This window comes from Natator depressus, chromosome 8 (assembly GCF_965152275.1).
Source record: "Natator depressus isolate rNatDep1 chromosome 8, rNatDep2.hap1, whole genome shotgun sequence".
NCBI lineage: Eukaryota > Metazoa > Chordata > Testudines > Cheloniidae > Natator > Natator depressus.
The window spans coordinates 12565446-12589451 of record NC_134241.1 but is presented as its reverse complement, the minus strand read 5'-3'; the positions used below and the strand labels follow the sequence as shown (position 1 = coordinate 12589451).

Here is a 24006-nt window from a genome sequence, read left to right as displayed (position 1 = left end):
CCTCAAATAATGAGGATTCCACAACCTCCCTTGGAAGCCTATTCCAGTGCTTAAGTACCCTTACAGTTAGAAACATTTTCCTAATATATTTAAGCCCATTACTTTTGGTCTTACTTTCAGTGGACGTAGAGAACAATTGATCCCTGTTCTCTTTATATCACCTCTTAGTATATTTGAAGACTGTTACCAGGTCTCCCATCAATCTTATTTTCTCAAGACTCAATATGCCCAGTTTTTAAATCTTTCCTCATAGTCACAGGTTTTCTAAACTTATTATCATATTTGTTCTCCTCTGGACTCTCTCCAATTTATCCAACCTTTCTTGAAGTGTGGCTCCCAGAACTGGACATAGTACTCCATTTGAGGCCTCATCTCTGCTTAGTAGAGCAGGCCAATTACCTCTCAGATCTTTCCTATAACACTCCTGTTAATACCCCCAGTGTATTAGCTTTTATGCAACTGCATCGCATTGGTGACACATATTCAATTTGTGATCCACTATAAAGGATCCCAGATCCTTTTCAGCAGTAATACTGTATAGCTGATTATTCCCCATTTTGTAATTGTGCATTTGTTTTTTTTCTTCCTATGTGTAGCACTTTGCCCTTGTCTTATGGTTTTAGTCAAATTATTATTAATAAAGGGAGACAAAAAGAGCGATATGTTTGCAATAATTATAGCCTATACAGGGACCCCAAATACAGGGAAATATGAGTGAATTGGCACAATGGGGTTGCATTGCCCAATTTACCGCACAACGGAACAAATATTACATGAGGTTGCTGGTAACAAGCAGGTGTTTTTGATTTTACAATACGCTGAAGGCTTGCTCTCAGAACAAGAAACATTGTTCACCTAAGGAACTATTCTGGTGTTTCGCTACTTCAGCGTGGAATGAGAGGTTAGTTAGTAGCTATTTGTCTGGGCACATTGAGTTGTGGACTCAGCAAGGGATTGTTTAGATGGTGAATCCTTATAAAAATGTCTTTTCAGAAGCAGTGCTATGTATATAGGCTTCTGAAGAGTTTATTTGGTTGCCAATACCTGTGTCTTTAAGAAACAGTTTCTCTTTAGTCCCTCACTGTACACCACTAGAGAGATGTTTTCTTTAAATTTGAAATAGAGATTTGCCTTTATTTCAAAGCTTTGTTCTCTTCTTTGTAGAAAGCCAAGGCACTTCCTGGTGCTACGTTGTGTGAGAAGCGGATTAAAGACATGTGGTCCCTAATGACAACTGGCTGGAATGGATAGCTTAGTAATGCAAGCATAAGTAGAATACCTAACTTCCACTGAACAGATTCAAATACCAGCTGTATCAAGTCAACCCTTTATCCTTCTGATGTAAACAAACAGACTACCATGCAGTTTACTATGTGGCGGGTCAGGACTTTGATTTTATTTTTCATCTGAAAGACAGCAATCTCCTTAGTGCTCTGCTGTAGTTTTGTTTTCTCTGTATATTCACAGAGCTGTTGTTAGAAACTATGCTTGCTCCGATAACATGGCACTTAGTTTAGCAGCAGCAGATGTTCTTAGTAACTTCAATCCCACGATATAATGTATGTATTGATCACTTTATTTATAATAGGAATGACTCAACAAGACTTTCAAGTTAATTATCAGATTTAGAGTATTTCTAACAAATATCTTGTTGGTGTAAAATCTCATTATAAATGTAAAAAATTATTTTAAAATTGATCCTTAAAGGGATTTAATAATGTGAACATGTTACTAGTTACATTATTAAAATAGGAAAAAGTTGGTTTCTAACTCCCATTATTTCTGCACTGTCAAGGGATAACCTTGCAGCATTAAAGTGTGCAATTTGTTGTAATATAAGAATAATTGAGGCTTTGTATAAAACCTGCTTAAGACTTCACATCCTATTTATTTCTTATAGATTTCTTTTGAAGGGCCAGAATGAACATTAGAGGCCAGTACTTCCTCTGTGATATTCCCACCATTTGACCAGGAAAATATTGATTATTTGAAGTACATTATTAGTACTGCATTTTAAAGTTCAGACCAGCACAGCAGTAACAATGTACTAAAAGCAGTAGTTAGTATTTTGGATCCTATTGTAACATTCTTCAGTAAATCTTTGCAGAAGTGAGGAGTATGTGCTTAACTTTATTCTTATGAGAAATCCTTCTATGGGACTACTCACATGAGTAAAGTTAAGCGTGTGTGTAAATCTTTGCAGGGTTGGGACTATAGTGAACATTTGTATGGTGCGTCATGGGTGTCTGTAGACCTTTACAAAGAGAATAAATTTAAGGACTTACAATACTTTTTTTTTCTTTAAGTATATCTTTTTCTTCTCCTCTTCATCTATCCCACTTGTCTAATTAAATCTTGCTCCTGCAGCTGGATCTGCATGGATGTCTCATGAATCTAGGTGCAGGATCATGGCCTTAAGACTGTAAGTCTTTTGGAGAGGGGGCTTGTTGTCTTGTATGTCTGTAAGGAAACTAACACACCTTTTGGCTGATATACTCTGTGGTAAGCTAGACTAAAACTCTGCTGCAAGACCTGTGGACTTATGACAGGCTGGTGCTGAATTCTGTGGCGGACTAGAATATAGAAGGTTTTACTGAATGAGGAGCAGAAAGCACCACAAGAGTGAGTGTTGTCATATATCTGGCAATGGCAGGAAATAGCAGAAATCTCACAAAAATGCTTATTTTGTGAGCTTGCTGGCCTAAATTTGCAGACAGAAGAGATGTACATTGTTCTGGAATAAGCAGCTGAATTTCTGGAGCCTTAGCTGAAACAAGCCCAACTCCAACTTTTTATGGTTCACGTGTCTCTATATTGAATAACATGTCCCCTCTATTAAAAGCAACTGTGATGTACAGTGGTTTATTGGTTTATATTCACACCATAGATTGTGTTGAAAAAACTTTCCAGTGCAGACAAGGGCTAAGCTAGGTTCACTTCGTTTTTTTCACACTGCAGAGTGTGCAACTCCAGAAGGAGGCAGGGTCAAACAAAACAGGTATAATGGAGCTCCAGCATGAGAGACTCCCAAACTCACACAGATGTACCAAGCCAAAAAAATAATAAAATGGTGTAAGCTTTTAAAAAATAAAGGTGTGTACATTACTGTAACCCAGAGGCAGGGGTGGCTTTTTCCAAAACAAGTTCTGCTGGTTTCATGTGACTATTTAACATACTCTAGTGTTCAAGAAAGATAATTCTTGTTCTTCAGAAACTGCCACACTACATTGCAGTGGGAGGCAGCATGATCTGTTTACTGGTGCAGAGTAGGAGACAGGAGATCTGTGTTCTGTCACTCACTCGCTGTCTGACTTTGAGTGTCACTTCTCCTTTCCAAGCCTGTTTCCCCATTTGTAAAATGGCATAATACTACTTATCCACCCTGTAAAGAGCTTGAGATATGCAGATGAAAGGAGTTATGTAAGTTCTAAGTAGTGTTATTAATGTAATAAAATACCTAATCATAATAATAATTTTCCACCTCTACATCTGAAAGTCTATTCAAAGATAGATACATATTATTATCCAATATTTCTGATAGGCAAACAGAGAGAATTGAAGTTACTTGGCTAAGGCAATTCAGGAAGCCAGTGGCAGTAGGAATACAATCCATCTTCTTTATTCTAATCCAGTGCCCGCTCTTGGGCAACACTGTCTGCCCTGATACATATGCTACAGTATATGAAGAAAAAATGCTATAATCCAAGCAATTTCAATTGTATTGAAATAGGAAATGTTTCAAGATGGCCCTTTTGTCAGAACACGAGCCTGAGAGTTCCATAAATTCTGAGTTCAAGTCCCCTGCTCCACCACTGGCTTCCTGTGTGTACATGGGTGAGTCATTTACACTCTGTGCCTCACTATTCCATCTGTAAAATGGGTATAGTAGCACTTCCCTACCTCACAGTTGTGTTATGAGAATAAATACCACAGTCATGGGGGCTATGTAAATACCTAAAATAGCTAGAAGCTGCAGATATTGTTGACTGAGATATGATACCTGCAAAATACAAAGCTCCTTTAAAAAGAAAACCATGTTTCTCTAATTATTGGGTGAACAAACAGCCCTCTCCCTACTTCAGTTTTTGACAGAGGATGACAATGACATTTTGGTGAAGTGGAAATACTCGCTTTCCATTCCTCTACTTGTAAATGTAAATGCTCTTCCCATGTGACCCAACCTTTACCACTTTACTTATCACTCCTCACACCACTTGGAACCCATCACATGCCATAAATGATCAGAAAGATGCCCAGGGGATAGGTAGCTGGCATTGGGAAGAAGAGGAAGGGTATAGACAGATGTTAAAGAGGATGAGCCAGGAGCCCACTCCCAGCAGACTTTTTAAAATTATTTTAATCAAGCCTGAGGCTACATTTTAGTAACCAAATTAGTTTCAGTTTGGTTGACTGATAAACTGTGTTCAGACAAACCTGAATTTTCTGTTCAAGGTTCCTTACTATGGATTTTCTTCCATTTTTAAGGAACATACTGATGTTAGCTGATTTACTGCCGTAAACAAAATAACATGGTCTTTTTTTTATCATTAAAGATGTGTCCAAGAAGGTGAATCAGAGTCAAGAAAGACTGTTAAAGTAAAAAAAAAAAAAAAAAAAAAAAAAAATCATACTGCTAATTAAGCCTAAGAAAAATAGGGTCATTTATTACTTCTGAAGAGGGTAGTTTGGTATGGAAAATACTACCCAAATGTGTCTGTGGCCTTTGCTTATTACATTTCTGTGGCACCTTTTGTCCAGAAGGGTCCTAAGGCCCTCTAAGGACTGCATTACCCACCCCAAAAAGCAGCTGCCTTTCAGGCAGAAACAGAGCAGCAACACAGGAGAACACAATTTCTAGGGTAGGGAGTGACTACCTATTTAACCAACTGAAACTCCCAGGGAATATTTTTTTGAGTAGGGATGGTACTACATACCAATGGCTTCTAGTCAGGTAGAACCCTTTAGAAACGTAATAGACGCTTGCAGTCTGGAACATAAACATACCTGTGTATCTAAATCACTTCTAGTCTAGTTTTTATGACGCAATGGTGAATTGAGTATTTGTAATTAAAGGTGGAACAGATGTGAAGACTTAAAGTATTGAATCCATTACATTAACCTATGCTATGTTTCCACATGAATATAATGGAGTATAACAGTATAATGGAGTTTTTGCTGCAGTGAAACAGTGCTGGAAAGAAACTAGACCTTGGGAGATGTTTACTTTATGAAGAGCTTCACAGTTAAAGGAGTCCATTGTATTTCAGCAAGTCAGGTTCCATGTCAGTGCCAAATACCAATCATATGACCAGTTCAGTATAAAGAATGGTGTTTCTTCCTGCCAATATATTTCAGGTGTATGTCCATGCTAGTCTAAGCTGCATTCAACTTCCACTATATACCTTTAGTTGTCATATAGAACATATCCTAACTGCATATTAAAACAAATCAGGCAGATATTAACAAACTCTCTCTTTTAATGTCTACTAATGAAGATAATAACTTTAAAGGACTCAGCCATATTTAAGAATGTTCAAACTTTAATCAGAAGCACAGAGTTATCTCCTTGATAGAAAGAAAAGGATTTAGAAGAAAGATGAAATCTCTTCCAAGGGCCAGACTGGCCCATAGCTGAAATCATGTCATCACAATACCCCAAGAAGATGGTATGTGGGAAGGTTGTTCACCAATAATATCCAAATAGGGCTTCTCCATGTTCTGGCTGGATGCTACTGTTGGATGGCTACCAATCCTGAATGCTCACTGCAGCTGCCTTATGTGTAACTCAAATGCAAATGAGGTGGGGTTTTCAAGTTCTATAGCTAACAGAGGAGGAAGCATCTGAAAATAAAGCCATGAATTTCACAAGTAGCAGTGGAACTGTGCTAGGTTCTCCCGGATGTCAGGTAATGTTTTCATTAAATGAGGAATTCCTCGGTGATATGGTTTTTTTGGGCACTAGATGCTCCTGCAAAATTCTTGAGCTAGAGTGAGGTTTCAGCAAACGTTTCACAATACATTTCACCCAGCTACAGCTGTGGCTGGCATAATGCTCATCTCCCAAGGAACTCACCTATAACTGGTATAGTACTGATAAGTAAGGTGTTCTACATACAAAGGAAACTCCTCCAATATGCAGGCATTGGGGCAAGGACGAAATCCTAATGAAAAATGGCATGAGACTGAACACAAAAGACCCACAGTGGGCTAAATTAGTCCCTGCCATAACGCTTATTCCAATGGAAGTTGCACAACGAATTAATCTGGTCCAATGATTAATGATGAAAGAAATTAAAGGGACTGCCACATACCCTATACAACTTTAAACTGTATTTCCTTTTAACTCCATCTGTAGAATTACTATTATGTTCTGTGGAAATGACTTTGAGGTGACAGAGGATAATGAGACAAACTTACCTCTGGCATAAGTGGATGCATAGTGCCATTGGTAAAGTTGTTTGTGTTTTCAACAACGCTGAGTTTGCCTGTATGATTTCATGTGAGTAATAATAAAAAAAAATACTATGAATAAAGTCATAGCAGTGTAGGACTGTGGAGGGGACCTTGAGAGGTCATCCACTCCAGTTCCCTGCACTCAAGGCAGGACAATGTAATAACTAGCGCATTCCTGCAAGGTGTCTGTTTAACCTGTTCTTAAAAACCTCCAGTAACAGAGATTCCGCAACCTCCCTAGGCAATTTGTTCCGTGCTTAACTCTCCTGACAGGAAGTTTTTCCTACTGTCCAACCTAAACCTCACTTGCTGCAATTTAAGCTTCTTGTCTCCTCAGAGGTTAACAAGAACAATTTTTCGCTTTTCTCCTAATAAAAAACTTTTATGAACTTAAACTATTATCATGTCCCCACTCAGTCTTCTCTTCTCAAGACTGAACAAATCCATTTTTTTTCAATCTTTCCTCATAGGTCATGTTTTCTATATCTTAATCATTTTTGTTGCTCTCCTCTGTGCTTTCTCCAATTTGTCCACATCTTTCCTGAAATGTGATGCCCAGAACTGGACATAAAATTCCAGTTGAGGCCTTATCAGTGTGGAGTAGAGCAGAAGAATTACTTCTCATGTCTTAATATGGACTTATTTATCATCATCTATCCAAGGATCTCCAAGCACTTTGCAAACACTAATGAAAGACATTTCCAAATACTCCTGTAGTGAAAAGAAAGTGAAGCAGGGGGAGGTTATACAATTGTCGAAGTTCATACAGTACATCTGTGGCAGAGAACAGACGTTGTATTGTCTAGTGGATAGGGCACTGGACTGGAGTCAGGAGACCATAAGGTTCTGTTCTTGGCTCTCCCACTTATTTTGTGTATAACTAACTCTAATGTATTTGTTCACTCTTTCTGCATAAAAACTCAGAGAATGACACTGAGAGGAATAAATATCTCACACCTTTTAGGATCAGAACCCTAATTTTTTGTTACTCTTCCAAAGACAAATTATGATCTGTAAACCTGTGAGCAGAAACATGCCTGTAGCTGCAACAATAAATGTAACAAATACTTTTGAACATAGTGGTGGCTTTCATATTACTCACATACGCAGTTCTATTCTCAGTTGTACATTTTTGCCTTGAGGGAAGTTCCTGCCTATATCCATGATATTTGATAGCATTGTTGTTACACTGGTTAACTCTACAGGGTGGACGTAGTCATATGCTATTCTTCCTGGAGGAAGAATTTCTTAAGGCAAAGACTGGGAAGTTATTTAAGTTCCTCACTGGGACTTCTTTTTACCACCCTGTCGAATTCTGTATCTAACAAGGATGGGCAAACACACTTCCAGAAGAGTCCAACTATTGGCCCTCTTTGGGGAAACTGACTGTTTTCAATTAATAATACCTAGCTCTTATAAGCCCTTTTCATCATAGAGTCTCATGGCAATTTACAAAGGATGTCAGTATCGCCATTTTACAGATGGGGAAACTGAGGCACGGCATAGCAAAGTCACTTGTCCAAGATTAGCCACCAGGCCCTTGACACAACTAGGAATAGAACCTATGTATCCTGAGTCCCAGTCCAGTGCTCTATGCAATAGGCCATGGTAACTGGAAAATCTTTAGCTGTTTATTCTTGCAGCCTACCCCTAGCACCATGTCTTTGAGCCTCATAGCTGCAGTCCCTTTCCTCTGAGGATCTTCAAAGTACACTAGGTGGATGTTCTCCCATCTTCTGTTTTGGGGTTGGGTGTGTGGTAAGTGCACTTCTTCCTCCCAAATCTGACCTCCAACTCCAAGAAGGCCTTTTCCAGACTAGGTGGCAATGGGCTTACTAGACATCATGTACATCCATCCCCCAAAATACATTTAAGGTAAGAAATGGTTCCCTAGATCTGCAGCGGGAGAGGTTTAAATGCTGATATTTGAGAGATCTAGCACTAAGTAATAACACCCCGCCCTTCCAAATCTCAGCATAGTCTCTCATCTCTAAATTCAAATATCCCCACTATGTGAGCATTGTGTATAACGGTGGGTCTACTCTGGGAATGTATTGGTTCAGTGCTGGTGAGGAGGTGGCAAAGGATCATCCAGCACACATAAAACAGAAATTCCAAGCTGCTGGCTATACGCTAGTGATATTACACATTTGCCTACAACAACTCTGCACTGGGGGGGGACTGTACAGCTAATTCACATTCACAGCTGAGACAACCCACAAAAACATGTTTTTTATTATAATTAGTGCCTGTCAGTCAAATACTTCCCATTTAAACCTGTCAACACTTAAGAAGAGCTAGAGTGTCACTGCTGCATAGTTGGCTTACAGCAAATAGCAAGGCGAAATTGTATGGACCCTGGTATATATGTTTAATCTTGCATGCCTCAGACATTAAATAAAAATCAATTAAACTGTTCTCAAGTAACCTAATTTTGATTGTTTGATTGCTTTGCTACCATAAAATCTGCTTTTTTAAAATGTTAGTAGTATTTAAATAGTATATTTTAATTGCTAGATTTAAACAGCTACCATCTTAAATAGCCATAAAGTGAAACAGGTACTTTTAATAAAGTTTACACGTTGGGTGTTTTTTAAATGTTCCACTCTTTTCTTTAGATTTCCCTTAGCCCCAAATACCTGTCCTTAAGTTATGTTTAATTCTCCCTGTTTGGTTTCTTTTCACTATAAAGTTTTACATATTTTACTACCAAGTATTTTTCTTCCTTATCTCCTAAGGATAAAGACAAGAAGGAAAATGAGGGTCCTCATAATAAGGTACTCAGTGGCTTCTTCTCCCTCCTTGCAGTGTGGAGGATACACTACAAACCATTGCTGCAGCTAGCTAAATTGTTGTTACAGTACTTAGAAACTTCAAACTTTGATGCTACAGCTTTGTATGTATAGAATGAGGAAGCTTCACATCCTCCAGTTTATTGTGATCTAATAGTTTGGGGAAAAGACAAAGCCAAGGAATAAAGGAAATCCTGATTCATCCAGTCAGTGATGATTTAACAACTTTTCCAGCTGCTCCAGTGACCTTCTGGAAAATAAAATAAATATAGTTAATAGAGAAGTTAAAATATGTAATAATTAAAATGAAAAATTAGGGCAGGAAGAGCTGGTATGTGCTTCCTAATTCCTGACATGCCACCTATCCTTCCATCCCCTCTTCATACAATTTACATTCATTTTGCACACCCACTGAATGCCAAATCACTCAAATTTACACTAGTTCACCTCTCACAGACACTTACACATGATGTGTAACTGTTTACATTGTTGTTGAATATGGCCTGTATTCAATAAAGGCAGGATTAGCAACATAGGAAACAGCAATAAGGAATACGAAATATCTATTAATGATCTGTTATCTTTCTCTGTTCTTCCAGTATGCATCTGTTTTCCTGGAGTAGATTTTCCCTTGCACAGATGCATGCTATTGTTTGTTAAGCTTGCAGTGCTATGCAGGTTCCTCTTACATAAGCATACTGATCCCTCTAATGGGTCATTAATCCATAAATGTGTTAAACTAATTCAGACATGCAAATTAGAGAAACATGGTTAAAACATTACTATAGTATCAGAAGCTTGATATATTTTTGTTGTTTTAAATACCACAAAGGCCAATTCATGTTATGGACTGTCAGCTTGCAAAACATATTTAACTACATTAAAAATTTTGAAATAATATTTCAGAACACAAAAAAATCTATAAACTGAGCAAGCCTTTTTATTTCTAAGAATTACACACACACCTAAACAATTTATTTATTAAAAATACTCCTTCTTGTCTGAGACAAGTTTCAGCATAGAGTGAACTCTTATGGTTCACTCGAATAAAAAAAAATAATAAATGAACAATTAACTGTAGCATTCCCTGCAGATACTGTAATACCACAGCTGAAACAAGAACTTGGTTATATTCTGCATACATACTGGAAATATATTCCTTCTCCCTTTTAACATTAACTTTATTGTTATTACATGTTTCCCAGACCCGTTTATCAATAAAAAGCTGATGTAGCTGTGAAACAATGCGCTGTAGAAACCTATTGTTTAAAGTTTCACACCTATCCCAATGTCTTTGTTCATAGTTCATATAAGGAAAATGTTTTCCACCTTGCAACTGGTTTCCCTTAAAATGATAAAGTATTAAAAATGAACTAAAATGACCATCTTGGCTGTTCCAATTCAGGAATTTTCCGTGAGCCAAATAATTTTTACTGAGTGTTACACCAAGAGTAAGTTATCTTAACAATTGCTTACTCCAAGAGCATGAATATTTTCAGCACATAAATGTCTGGAATTAATTTCTTTTATTTTCAGAAACTACAACGAAAATAGTAAGTACAACCCTAATGAGCAAAGGATGTGTGCAGCTCACCATCCAAAATAATAAACAAGAAAACACAAGGGGCCAGGTTTTTAACCCTGACATCTGATTTTGTGTACCCACTTTTGTAAAGCGCACGTATGTCAGCCTTGCATACGCAAACAATCTATAAATGGGGTAGCTGGCCATTAAAATGCCCAATCTGCATGTGCAAAATGCATACACAACCACATATGCAGTCACAATAAATTGTTTGGAAAAAATGGGTGCTAAAAGTAAACAGACAGAAAATTTGGCCCACATTACCCTAAAGCATCTGAACACATCAAATGATCCATTATTATCTGGTACACTATTACAGAAGTCTTAAATCATCTTCTATCAGAGAAAAGAGTAACAGGCTCTTACAGAAATGCCAGACTAATTAATGACCTTTAGCCAATCTTAGATCAGCTGGACATCCAGTAGTGATAGGTGTACAGATTTTATACATAAGTACTGGAAGGAGCCTAATGTTGGTACTTAGCCTTCAAAAATAAGTTTTGTGCGTTTCAGATTTCATAAAAGTTTAATGTAGCTTCATTTATATAAGCAACTTTAGGACCAATGCATTCTAAAGTAATTTCCTGGAGAATAACCATATATTACGTGAAGTCTATAAAATTTTCTGCAGAATTATCCAAATATCTTCATTTATGAAAGATTAAATAGAAAAGCACAGATTTTACTGTACTGTGATTCTGCAGTCTCTCAAGCTTCATGCTTCTACACTGCTTATTCTACATCCGGCAGATTGGTTTTATTTTCACTTTGTGTATTTCCAGTATTCTAAAAAATAAATTGATAAGGAACGTTAGTTGATTGGCTATTCATTCTTACATCTATTCAGTTTTATATTAACACTGTTTCTCTGCTAACAGTTTTTGCATTGCAGCACTAACTGCTAAAAGCTGTCAGATTTGTGAATCAATGGAAAATGATGCCTTTAACCATTCCCCAAACTCCTCTTCACTAGTTTGAATAGCTACTAGAGACCCAAGCAGTGTACTCTCTTATTTCTCATTTCCTCCATCAGATCCTATCTGATGATGAAGATTAAAGCCCTTGACATTCAAGACAGTGCTGTCTTTTGTTTTCCACCTGTCCAGCCAGATCAGACACTTGGCATCAACTACTGGTGTCATGGGCAGGTACGGCCTATGAAGCATTGAACTGTCATCCTCAACCATTTCATTCAATGTCAGATTTTTCCAAATATATAACATTGTCCCATAACACTCTATGATGTAAAAGCATATAGTTGTGTTCAGCTTTACTCTTTTCTTGACTCTTGTAATATTTGTGCACAAAGATGTTAGGACTCAGTTACGCAACAATTCTTCACAGTGTATATCCACAGAAACTAGGGTACCATTGAAGCTTTTTATATCATTGAAGCGGCATGAATTTTCCTTTCTGGCACAGTTCAGTTCTCACTATGTAAATATATGAAATCTGAAAATTATGGAAAATGCAATCAAATGATAATGGGAAAAATCCCTAGGTCCTTAATCAATTTTCAGTTAGCTCTTACTCAGGTAAGTAGTAACTGGCTTTAGTGGGAGCTGACCTCAGTAAAAATGGAGTAAGAACCTCAGGATACGGCCTGTTTAATAAGAGCTGACATTTATACAGAACTTTTCCTCAATAGAGTTCAAAGTGCTTTATGAAGATTATGTAAGTATGACTACCCCATTTGATATATGAGGGAACTGAGGTACAGAGAGTTTAAGGTTATACTGCGAAGTATGCAATACATTTAAGTTACAGACTTTATAATCATACACTTTACAATGGACTGCAAATAAATCTATTTTTTCAGTCTTTCTTACTGTAAAACAATATTTCATATCATTTCATAAACATGTGATCTAGCATGGTAAAGCCAAAAAGGAGGAGTTTGGTATGCTATTTGATTCACTGACATGCCCACAAATGTTGCAACCCTTGTGCTTTCCCCTATTACTTTTAAAGCCTAACCTGTTGGTGACAGTACACATGAGTTAATGGAGTGTCTAGCACAAGAGATGCACATAGGTGCTGGATCATATACAGGATTTACAGTTTGGTTCAATGGCTCTTAGAACCCCCACTATACAATTGTTTACAGTTTGTAAGATATTGCCCTTCTGTTAAATATTGTTTATGCTAAAAATGATCCATCATGGAACAATGCATTATCTATTGAAATCCTTGTCTTCCTCCACACACATAAATGGATTTCAGATAGTGCCTAATTATGATATTGAGATGCAGCATGTCCTACTGGAACAGAATGAAACTGGGAGCGAGGAACTCCTGAACTCTAATCCCAGCTCTAACACTGATTCAAAGTGATTCTTTGGGCAAGCTACCTGTGCTTATCTTCTCTGGGTCTCAATTTCCCCTTCTGGAAAATGGAGAAAATAATACTTACTTTGCTGCTTCACAGAGATATTCTGAAGTTTAATTAGTTAATATTTGTACAATGTTTCAAAACTATAAACTCCTACAGATATGCTAAGAATTACAACTGTGTGTAAATTCAGGTTGGGAAATAGCGAAGGAATTTGTTCTGTGTTTGGCAACTAGACAATCATACTCTGATCTTTATATCCACCCCCAGACATGTCTCGCTTTGGGGTGAGTAATTACTGTGTTTGGTTGCAATGCAAATTTGGAAACCTCTTCCCTTTACAAGCAGGGAAAGATGTGGATTGATTTTTGATGCCCTGCTTGAGTGCAGAGATCCTCAGACAATTGGCAGATCTGCTTCTGAACCTTCCAGACAGTAGCATTTTACTCTTACCTATTTTGATTGCATTGTCAGAAAATGGAAAGCAAGGAGTTTCTGTAGGAGTATCTGGGGATATAGTGAGCAGAATCAAGACTAGCTCAGTAAAGTCAATAAAGTAGCATCTGGTTACACTGGGTCTGAACTGGTTTATTGTGTATTAAGTTCAACATATTCTCTGCAGTCATGGATTCTGACAATAGATCAATTGTTTGCCAGTTGTAGTCATTTATCTTCATCTTAAGTAAAGTTCCAATTCTTAATCATGTATTACATTCTGAAGCAGTAGAATTATATTTTCAGTTACTGTGTTAGAAATATGGCTAATAACTGCTATCTATTATTTACAAATTTAATTATGCAACATGCTTATTTGTAAGTTACTGAACAAGGGAAATGTATATTAGATACAACATCTAGTTTTTAATGAGCTTGTGATTTTAAGTTTTTATCCAATTTCCAGCTAGGTTTACTGAGACACAAGACAGTAATTTTTCCTCATGTTCACATAGTGAGTCAATAGCCCAACCCACATGATTTCTCTACTAAACAAACATACCATATTAGTTTACCTCTTGTTTTTCTTGATTCTGATCCACGTGTAGTAAAGATGGTATTTTAGATACTTCAGATTTCTTTGACTCCCTCTTCAGCACCTTTACCTGTTTAACTTTTACAAATAGATACCTTATTATTTCTGCATATTGTAGTTTTTTCCTTTCTACATGCTCCTTCAGTTTCATCTTCTATGTTTAAATGGTTATTTTTGAAATAGTGTTGAACAAGAAAACCAGGGTCATACTGAAAATTGAGTATGGAGATTACAGAAGAAGACAACCAGTTATTGTTTGCTGGAGCACTGAATATGAGATACAGTTCCCATTTAAATTCAGGCTCTGATCATTTCAATTACAAGAACCAAGTTACAGATATGCTACTAAGGGTGTCCATTTGGCTACACAGCTGCTGTTACTTGAACTAGTCTCTAGATGTCATTGTTTTCCATAGCGACACAAGGTAGGTGAGGTAATATCTTTTCTTGGACCAGCTTCTGTTGGTAAGAAAGACAAGCTTTTGAGCTTACACAGAGCTCTTGTCCTAAAGAAGAGCTCTATGTAAGCTCGAAAGCACATCTCTGTCACCAACAGAAGCTGGTCTAATAAAAGATATTACCTCACTGAGCTTGTCTCGCTAATAACCTGGGACCAGTACAGCTACAACATAACTGCGCACAACAATGGAAGATATCTTTGTTTCCCTAGAAATCCTGATTGAAGCTCATTTGTCTGGCAGTTCACATTCGTGGAAATACAAATAAAATAAAACAAGCTGACAAAAAATTCCAAACTCTATTTGTAAGATTTGTTTAATATGTTAAAAATAAAGGACCTCTTTAAAAGATGGTGCTAACTTCAATTTGCAAATGAGGACGCTTGTCCAGTCCAAAGACTCAGATGAGTGCACAGCAGTGATTTTGTCCAGTCTGATGCATTTTTTTTCTCAGCACCTTCCACCAAAAATCACATACTGGTATCTAAATCTTAGTTAGATTAACCCTTCTTTTCAACTGGCACTTGATGCAGATTTGCAAACAGCAAAAGGCAATTACAATGTCATACCTTCCATTCCTTTCAGCTCCTTTTGTTGTGCTGTTACTGGCAGTTCTGGAAAATGGATGTCTTTCTTTTCAGATTTTGAAATACTGCGTTTCTTTTGGTTCATATTGGCCATTTGATCAATCTGAGCAGCTCGTTCATACAGTGTGACTTTTTCTGTTTGAGTCTAAACAGAAAATCACAATATATTTAAAACTGTATGTGACATGGGTATGGCTGTTACCTATATCTTTCTTGGCATGTTTCAAGAGGCTGCCATCAACTAAACAAAGTAAAATATATTAAAAGTTCAAACTTCAATAATGTTCCAGAAGCCAAGGTCTTCATATGCTAGAGGAAGCTAACTATGTATCACTACCAGTTATGAATCACCATTATGGGATAGGAGAACATTTAGAATTTTTATCTTTCAAAAAAGGTCTATCATAATGTAGTTCTTGCTCCCCTGCAGGTGGTGGTATTCAGGGACATAGGCACTTACATCAGTGTGTATTGTTTGCCACCTTACCAATTTAAAAATGAAGAACAGAAGCATACAATTACTTTGTCATACCTCCTTGCATGTGGGAATGGTCAGTTGACCTGAGACACACCAAAATAAAAATGTGTGTTATTCTTTGGCCCCACCAGCGTTTTCACAATAAAAGACAGGAAGTGAGCTCTGCAGGGAAATGAGTATATTTGTTAATGCCAAAAAGTGGGGTTCTCGGGATGAAAGTATGATTGGTAATTGGTCAAGGATTATCATGGAGAAAACCTAACAGTGACACTAGTGCAAGAGATGTTCGTGAAAGTGTAAAACTCTTAAGACTATAGGGCAAAATCCTGGATCCACTGACATCAATGGTGAAACACCCATTAATGGGTCCAGGATTTCATGCAGAGTCTGAATTTCTTTTACTCTAGTTTCTGGAGCTGCTCCTCCATTCCCACTCCCTCCACCACCCCCTCCCCTTCCACCAGCTGGGAGTCTCCAGAAACAACTAGGCCTGTCCTTAAATAAGAGTTTCACAACATGGAAGTCTTATGTGTCAACAGGAAAAGTACAAACAGATAAGACAGTAGCATGAAATACAGAATACTATGGAAGAGAGAAGAAAGGGTTTAATTTTAAATGACCAGTTTTATAAACATACTTGAGCCAGAGTCCCATCATCCTGTCTGTTGTTTGGACCTATTTGTCCCACTGACTGCCAAGGGCTTCTTCTTTTCTTTGCTTTTTCAGGTAGCCTATGACAAAGAAATACAACTATAATATGCAACATTGATTATCAGTTAAGTGCTATATGCGCTCGTTATGTAAACGAACATGCACATTCACAAATGTATTCTAAACTAGCTTTGTTGGTGCGGGTGGTGTCTGGCATCTGAGAACAGACATATCTCAACACAGCTTTGGAGACTGCCATTTAATAGTAATACTTAGTATTTAAACACTACATTTCATGTTTGAATTATTTTAACAACATTAACTAATTAATTTTTACAACATTCTTATAATAGTGATAGGAAATATTATCCCAAGTGTACAGAAGGGAAACAGACAAAAGAAAAGCTAAGGTTACTGATCTAAGGTCATAGAGGGAGTCACTGTCAGGGCAAGGATTTATATGCAGGAGTTCCTGCCTTGAGACTTTCCCCTGACTTTTCCATGCATCTATCTCCATCTCCCATAATATTCACAGATGCCCACCACCACGCTGCAGCCACTTTTACAGCGCTCACCCTCCAGCCAGAGGACCACTTGCCAACTTGTCAAAAGCTGAAAGGCTACATCTTATTTGGAAAAAAAAAAAGCAGATTACAGGAACCTTCTTCTTCTGAAAGAACAGTTGCTCTCATTTTAATAGTGGTGTGGCCTGTAGAAATGATTGATCTCAGTTTGTCCTATCTTTGACCCAAGAGACCTGACCTGGCTCAATCCATGACAGGACAAGTCATCTCTGTGGGCTCCATCTGTGTACTTAAGATGAAGCAGTGATGTGGGCTGCACTGTGAAATGTCACAGCCACAGCTGGCCTTTAGCTAGCCCTAGTCATACAGCATATTAATCAAATGAAAGAATCGTTCATTTAACCAAACCATCACTAGATACGTAAATGTGGGTAAAAGTGAATTCATTTCAAAAGATATTTCTATTAATTAAAGAGTGACTGTCTATTCAAACACTACCTCATTATGTAAGCAATAGGCTCTAACCTTGTATTTGAGTGTGGGAAGGGTGAATTGAAATTTGCAGTAGTAAGGTTCCCACAATTTGGATTGATGGGTGGCATTGTTGTACCAACTGCTATTAGTGGAGGATCTTCCTTCACACCGCTGGGATCGTTGCTAGCTGCTGCAGTGGTGGTTATCTCAGTGATTGTAGGTTTACTCTCTTGAAGAAAACTGGGAGGATTCTGTGAGGAAGGAGCCCACTGATTAACTGCATCTTCTTGTTCAATCTTTTTTATTTCTGGAATCTCTGGTTTCCCTCCTTTCACTTTTGTACCTTTTACTTTTAAGTCCTTTGATTTTTTGTCCTTTTCAATATCCTGGAACAGATACTATATCAAAATATACATACACTCTGAAACATAATATGTCACTTAATTTAGTCTGCTAGGTCCTGGTCATGCGAGGTGTTGAGTGTCTTTCAATTCCCATTGAGTTCATTGAGAGTGGAGAGTGCTTATTGCCCTGTAGGACTGGACCTTACCATTGTTTATGCTTTGGGAGTCCAAATGCTCTTTTCAGACCATCAAAGATTTTTAGAACTTGTAAATTCAGTTGTTCAAAATCAAGCATCAAATGATGACATCAAATGTACCAAGGTGGCAAGATCATTTTAAAATAAATAATAATAAATTATTATATTGCTGTCCCAGTAGAGGGAAACATAAACTGTATTTCTAACACAAAGTTTGTTTCAGGCAGACTCCTTTGCCATTTAATAACTTGAAAACTTTTAAAAATGGAAGTGTTAATGAAAGGACTATTTAACCTGGCAGCCACATGTCAGAATAAAACTCTAGCTACAGCTTAAAATTAATAACAACAACAAAGAAGTTTCAAGTCAGTAGTTTAATGTGGGATTTTATTTTATTTTTCCCAGCCCTACCTGCTCAGGGGCTGAGGTTACTCTGTTGATGGTGACTGGCCAGAGCAGATAGGGTACCAACAACTATACTGGGACATTGCAACAACAGGTAAGTGACATTTCCCCCATCTCTTAAATGAAGGTCTAGCAAGCTACTAGGACTATGTTTTTCCCCATATTTTCCTTGGTTTGACTCTTGCTGTATGTCTTGTAGGAGGACTACAGTCCTAGGGTTAATCGGAGGGTGGTGGGACAAATGAACCAAGCATATGTAGAAAAGTGAGCTGCTGACAGGCCAAACAACCACTTCTATACATAGTGGTGGGGGAGAGCCTTTATCCCTGAAATGTTCTGGGTCTACTGCCAGAAGCCAGCTCCTTCCTCGGCCTCCCTTCCCTGGATCAGCACTTACCAGCTAATCTCCTGTTCCCCAAATTTGTCTCTTGCCGGTGGTAGATCAGTTGGTGAGGGAAGTATGCGGGAAACAGAGGAAAGAACAGAGCAGGAGCTACTCAGGAGAAAGAGAGAGCGTGAGTGTGTATATGTGTGTAAGCAGAAGCACCCGTCTGTCCTGTCAGAGGCTTCCTTCCTGCTGAGGACGCACTTATATTCTTGGCTTCCCACCCACAAACTGAGCCCTAGCACTGTGGTCTTCCTCTCTGTCTACCCTTGCTAGACCTAGAGAAGGGAAGGAGAGGGGAAAATATCACTTACCTGCTGCAGTATCCTAACATAATAGCCAACTAGCTTCTGGTCAGAATGTCATCAGCAGAATAACCTTAATATATGCCTTCATCAAGGAAATACGATGTGGCCTAAGAAAAACAAAATGTGAATTAAATTTAGACTGCTGATTTGAATATATTTTTCTAACACTCTAAATGGAGTCCGGAATTAAAGGACCTATCCATACCTGCAAAGTGTAGCTAGGGGAATAAAAGGCTATAACCATGCTTTAAAGAGACATGCAGTCAACCTAAAAATTACACTTCAAGAAACAACCAAGATTACTTACTGTAACTAAAAGCAATTTGAGAAAAAATAATAATCTATTTTTTGTTTATTTTTATTATGACAGTACTTAGTGAACAGTCAATTCCACTTTTTATAATCAGTCAATCTCTTATTTAGTTTGTCTCGTCATTCACACAGCAACAGAGAATAGAAAAAACATTTTTACAAATAGGGAAGTGTGATTACAAAACCACAAAATTTGCCAGTAGATCTAGACTTAGTACTTAAAAGTACTTTTAATTCATGCTTTGAAATTGACTGGATTTTAGACTGATTGTGTCCCTTTAATATAGTATTATTTGTTTCTGGAATACTGTGATTCTCCTACCTTTTCATCATGGGGACCACTTCATAACAAAAATAGCCTCTCATGGATCATCTCTCCTCTCAGCCCCTCACTGCTTGGTTCTCAAATTGTTCCAATACCAGTGTTGCTACTTGTATCTTATTGGTGTTTCTGAACAACACTAATATTATGGATTCCTCAACTAATAAAGTGGTCTCAAACTTTCCTTTAAAGGCAGGGTATGTGTTTTCATCTGTCTTTGGAAAGTGCCTAGCACATTTTTGGTGCTACCACAATATGAATAATAATTTGCAAATCACCAAGAAATGTTCCTTGCTCCCTAGTTTGAGGACCGCTTTACAGCTGGAAGAATCCTTGGTACTGTTGTCCCAAAACATCTGTAAGATATAAATGGCAATAGAAAGTGTTATATATACAGGTAGCTAGCAGATAGATTAGAAAGGTATCTAAATGAAGTCAATAAGGACCCTTGCTTCTTTCATCATCTTTTCATCAGATTTACTCTAACTACAGACATCTAGACTCCAGTTCAGCAAAGTATTTAAGCATGTGCTTAAGTTTATCCCTAAAGTTAAGCATGTGCTTAAGTGCTTTGCTGAATCAGGATTGACTGCTGAATCAGGATCCCAATGAATATATCAAAATATAAGATAATGGATTAACAATTTTGTTTCATTTTGATAATATTTGTCTCTCTGAATGTAACAGACCAAATTCATTCCTACTCTAACTACACTGACTTCAGAAACACAGTCCAATCTATTACAGTAGAACCTTTAGAGTTACAAAGACCAGAGTTACAAACTGACCAATCACCCACACACCTCATTTAGAACCAGAAGCACACAATCAGGCAGCAGCAGAGACAAAAAAAAAAAAAAAAAAAAAAGCAAATACAGTGCTGTACTGTGTTAAACGTAAACTACTAAAAAAAAGGGGGAAAGCAGCATTTTTCTTTTACATAGTAAAGTTTCAAAGCTGTATTAAGTCAACATTAAGTGGTTGAAATAACAACCATAACATTTTGTTCAGACAAACATTTCAGAGTTACGAACAGCCTCCATTCCCGAGGTGTTTGTAACTCTGAGGTTCTACTGTACCTCTATATTGTAGTTATACAGTTTAAGATGACAATTTAATGCAACAATAAATATTTTAAGAAAATTAATTCTCACCTTCCCAACCACTGGACCATTCTGAGAGGCAATAATATGAATAGTTCTCTTTTCATCTTTTATTAGCTCAATCTCTTTAGTATTCTCTCTGAGTTTTGAAAGAGAATTTAACTTTGCTTCTTGTAATAATTTAGCCTTCAGTTCTGGTAAGAATCTGATAAAGTGAAATATTCTTTTTATTTTCATACATACAGTTTTTCCCTTAACATTTTATGGCCAATACTTAACCTACCCCATTAATTAACAAATTTACCTGCCAAATATCTCATGAACAGATTTATGCATGATGCAACTATATTTGGCAAAACTATGAAGCATGTTAATAAAGGACATATCTTTTACAAATTTGATTTTGGCTCTTTAGACAAAGGTTTTTAAAAATGTTTGCTAATAAGTACATTATGTTCCTTAGAAAGTCTTTTTCAAAAGGCAAAATTTATTCACGTTTAGAAGGTTCAATTTTAGTGTTGACAAATTATATACCAGTCTATTTATTGTTGTTCTAAAATTCAAGGAAACTTCTTGGCATCAAACACTAACAAAATCCCTTTTAGGTCTGACTGATTCAACATATGTCTCGCCAGTTTTGCAACATTTTTGATAGACGCTTTAATTCTTTTTTGCTAAATACTTGACACCAATATAATTAATCCTGAAAAAGGAAAGTTCACACTGATCTAATTCACACACTATTGTTTTGCATCATGTATAATTTACATTCACTGTACTAATTAGTAGTTAGTTATAATTCCAAACTGAAAAGTATAGTGTTATTCCAAACCATTAATTCAATTTCATGTTTTGTTTTGTTTTTTTCTGGCCACTAGAAATCAGTTTTGAGAAAGGTGGCTGACACTAGTCCTCCTCAAAACTACAACACAGAGAAACTAAAACATTTAAATTATTGTACACAACTGCTCTTAAGAACCAAACATTTAGGGCTGGTCTACACTAAAAACTTACATGTGTATAGGTACATCCCTCAAGGGTGTGAAAAATCCAGACCTTTGAGAGACATAGCAATACCAACCTAACCCATAGTGTAGATAGTGCCAGGTTGATGGAAGAATTCTTCTGTCGATCTAACTACTGTTTCTCGGGGAGGTGGATAAGGTACAGTGATGAGAGAAGCCCTCCCTTCAGCAAAGGTAGTGTCTACTCAGGCTTTGTCTACTCTAAAAAATTAAGTCGGCTTCAGTACGTCACTCAAGGGTGTGAAAAATATGTCCCTGAGTGACATAGTTAAGGTGACCTAATCCCCAGTGTAGACAGCTGTAGCGTCTTAAGCGTAGACATACCCAGTGAAGCGCTACAGCAGTGCAGCTGCAACGGCACAGTTGTGCTGCTGTAGTGTGTCAGGTGTAGACATTCTGCCTGCTTCATTGAGGGTGTGTGTATTGGGAAAAATCTGTACATTTTTGCAATGTAAAAAAAAACCCCATGTATATGCATGCAAAACAGGTAATACCACAAATTAATGGGCACTTGTGTGTGCGATTAGAGATTTTGGGCAAACCCCTGGGTTTCTGAGGTTGCAAAGTGGCACACCCATTATGCCCCTCCCCTCATAGAAACGGTGACCTTTAAGCTATGAACTTCTTTGTGCATTTTCTATTGTTCTCTATATGACTGATTCAACACTGAGGCTACATCTACACTTGGAGATAGGGGTGTGATCCCCCACTTGTGTACACATACTCGCACTAGCTCTCATTGAGCTAGCATGCTAAAAACAGAAGTGTGGCTGCAGTAAGACGGGCAGCGGCAAGCAGCAGCATGGGCTAGCCACCCCGAGTACAAACCCACCCAGAACTTGTGGGTACACACTCGGCGTGGCTAGCCCAGGCCAACACTTGCCACTGCCACTGCTTACACTACTATTTTTAGCATATTAGCTCAATGAGAGCTAGTGAGAGAATGTGTATGCAAACTGGGAATTGCACCCCAGCTCATAACCTCAGAAACCTATGTATGTGATCAAAAGCTCAGGCCTATAGTGTAGGCGTTGCCTTACTGAAGACAATGGAAGAAATCGGATCAACTGCAGTGGGCATCAGGCCAGGTCCTATAGGTATAGCTGGCTAACTATCTAAATGCAGGCCAGGGTGATGTAATATAAAGGAGTGTGTTATAGCGTAAAGTTTTAGGAATGGCTGTGTTACTGATGAGTGATGAAACTAAGAGTGAATTATACAGGCTATCCCAGAAGAATGTTGATAAAGCCATTATTCTGCCCACATCATCATGTCCTCTATATGTATCAGAGAAAATGTATTTTCCAAAGTGCTTTGGAGAGCTTTTAAAATGCTACTGGAAATATTTTTGGTATTCATCCACCTGTGAATCCAGATGCCTTAGTTACCATGAGTTCAACATACAAGGGAGAAAGAGAGCCCAAAAAATCTAAATGTGGTCTAAAACAGCATTTCTGTAGATGAAAATATGACAGTTTTAAGGTCTAATATCTTGCAATCAGCTAGGGCTAAAAGTAAGAGTCTCAACAGAAAGATGGTAATTTCCCTTTCCAAGGGTATAATGATTTTGTTTCTAGCCCTAACAAATTATAAGATATCTAATTGTGACCATTTAAATGCGAACACTGTTAAGTACAGCCAATCACTTTTTTCACTCCTGCTTAGTTTAAAAAAAAACCCTAGAAAATTAAATGCAACACTTATTTAAATAATTTTAGCACAATTAAATTCAATAAATATAAGGAAATGCAAAATTTAAGATTTCAGCAGCAATGTTAAGTCAATTTTGTTACACTTACATTGTATTACATACAAAAAACTTCATATGAACATTTTTAAGATTGCAAAGTCAAGCTCTAAAAGTTTAGGAAATGCCAGAATTAAGGCAACCTTAATTCGGACCTACTGTGCATATGTTTTACAATACAGTCTTTAATAACATCATCACATACTATTTTTTCCACAAGTTTCTCATCCTAGTCCTACTCTCCCCTTCTGGGATTGCTTCCTGAGTTCCAAACTCCCCTTACCACTCCTAGTTCCCCCCATCTGCACATCCAATCCTAATCTCCTTGCCCAGCCTCTCACTCCCCACTGTTCCAGCTTTCAGTCCCAGACTCTCCGCCCCAGCTCCAGCCTTTCCTCTCTCCCAGTCCCAGCATTCCCTTCCCCACAATTACCAGTCCCAGTTTGCGTGACCAGCCCAGGACTGGTGCAATCACTAGGCGAACTAGGCAGTTG

General features: G+C 37.6%; 1 protein-coding gene across 1 annotated transcript in view; it reads right to left on the bottom strand.

The window, feature by feature from the left end:
• The window catches only part of LOC141991963 (S-phase kinase-associated protein 1), a 116981-nt gene that overhangs the window by 75347 nt on the left and 17628 nt on the right, over positions 1–24006 (bottom strand). The window contains exons 8-13 of the mRNA XM_074960450.1: positions 20792–20945; positions 19916–19993; positions 17416–17750; positions 16353–16446; positions 15220–15382; positions 14173–14270 (exon numbers count right to left, since the gene is read on the bottom strand). Coding sequence (XP_074816551.1) covers positions 14173–14270; positions 15220–15382; positions 16353–16446; positions 17416–17750; positions 19916–19993; positions 20792–20945 — 922 coding nt within the window. The remainder of the gene's footprint in view (positions 1–14172; positions 14271–15219; positions 15383–16352; positions 16447–17415; positions 17751–19915; positions 19994–20791; positions 20946–24006) is intronic.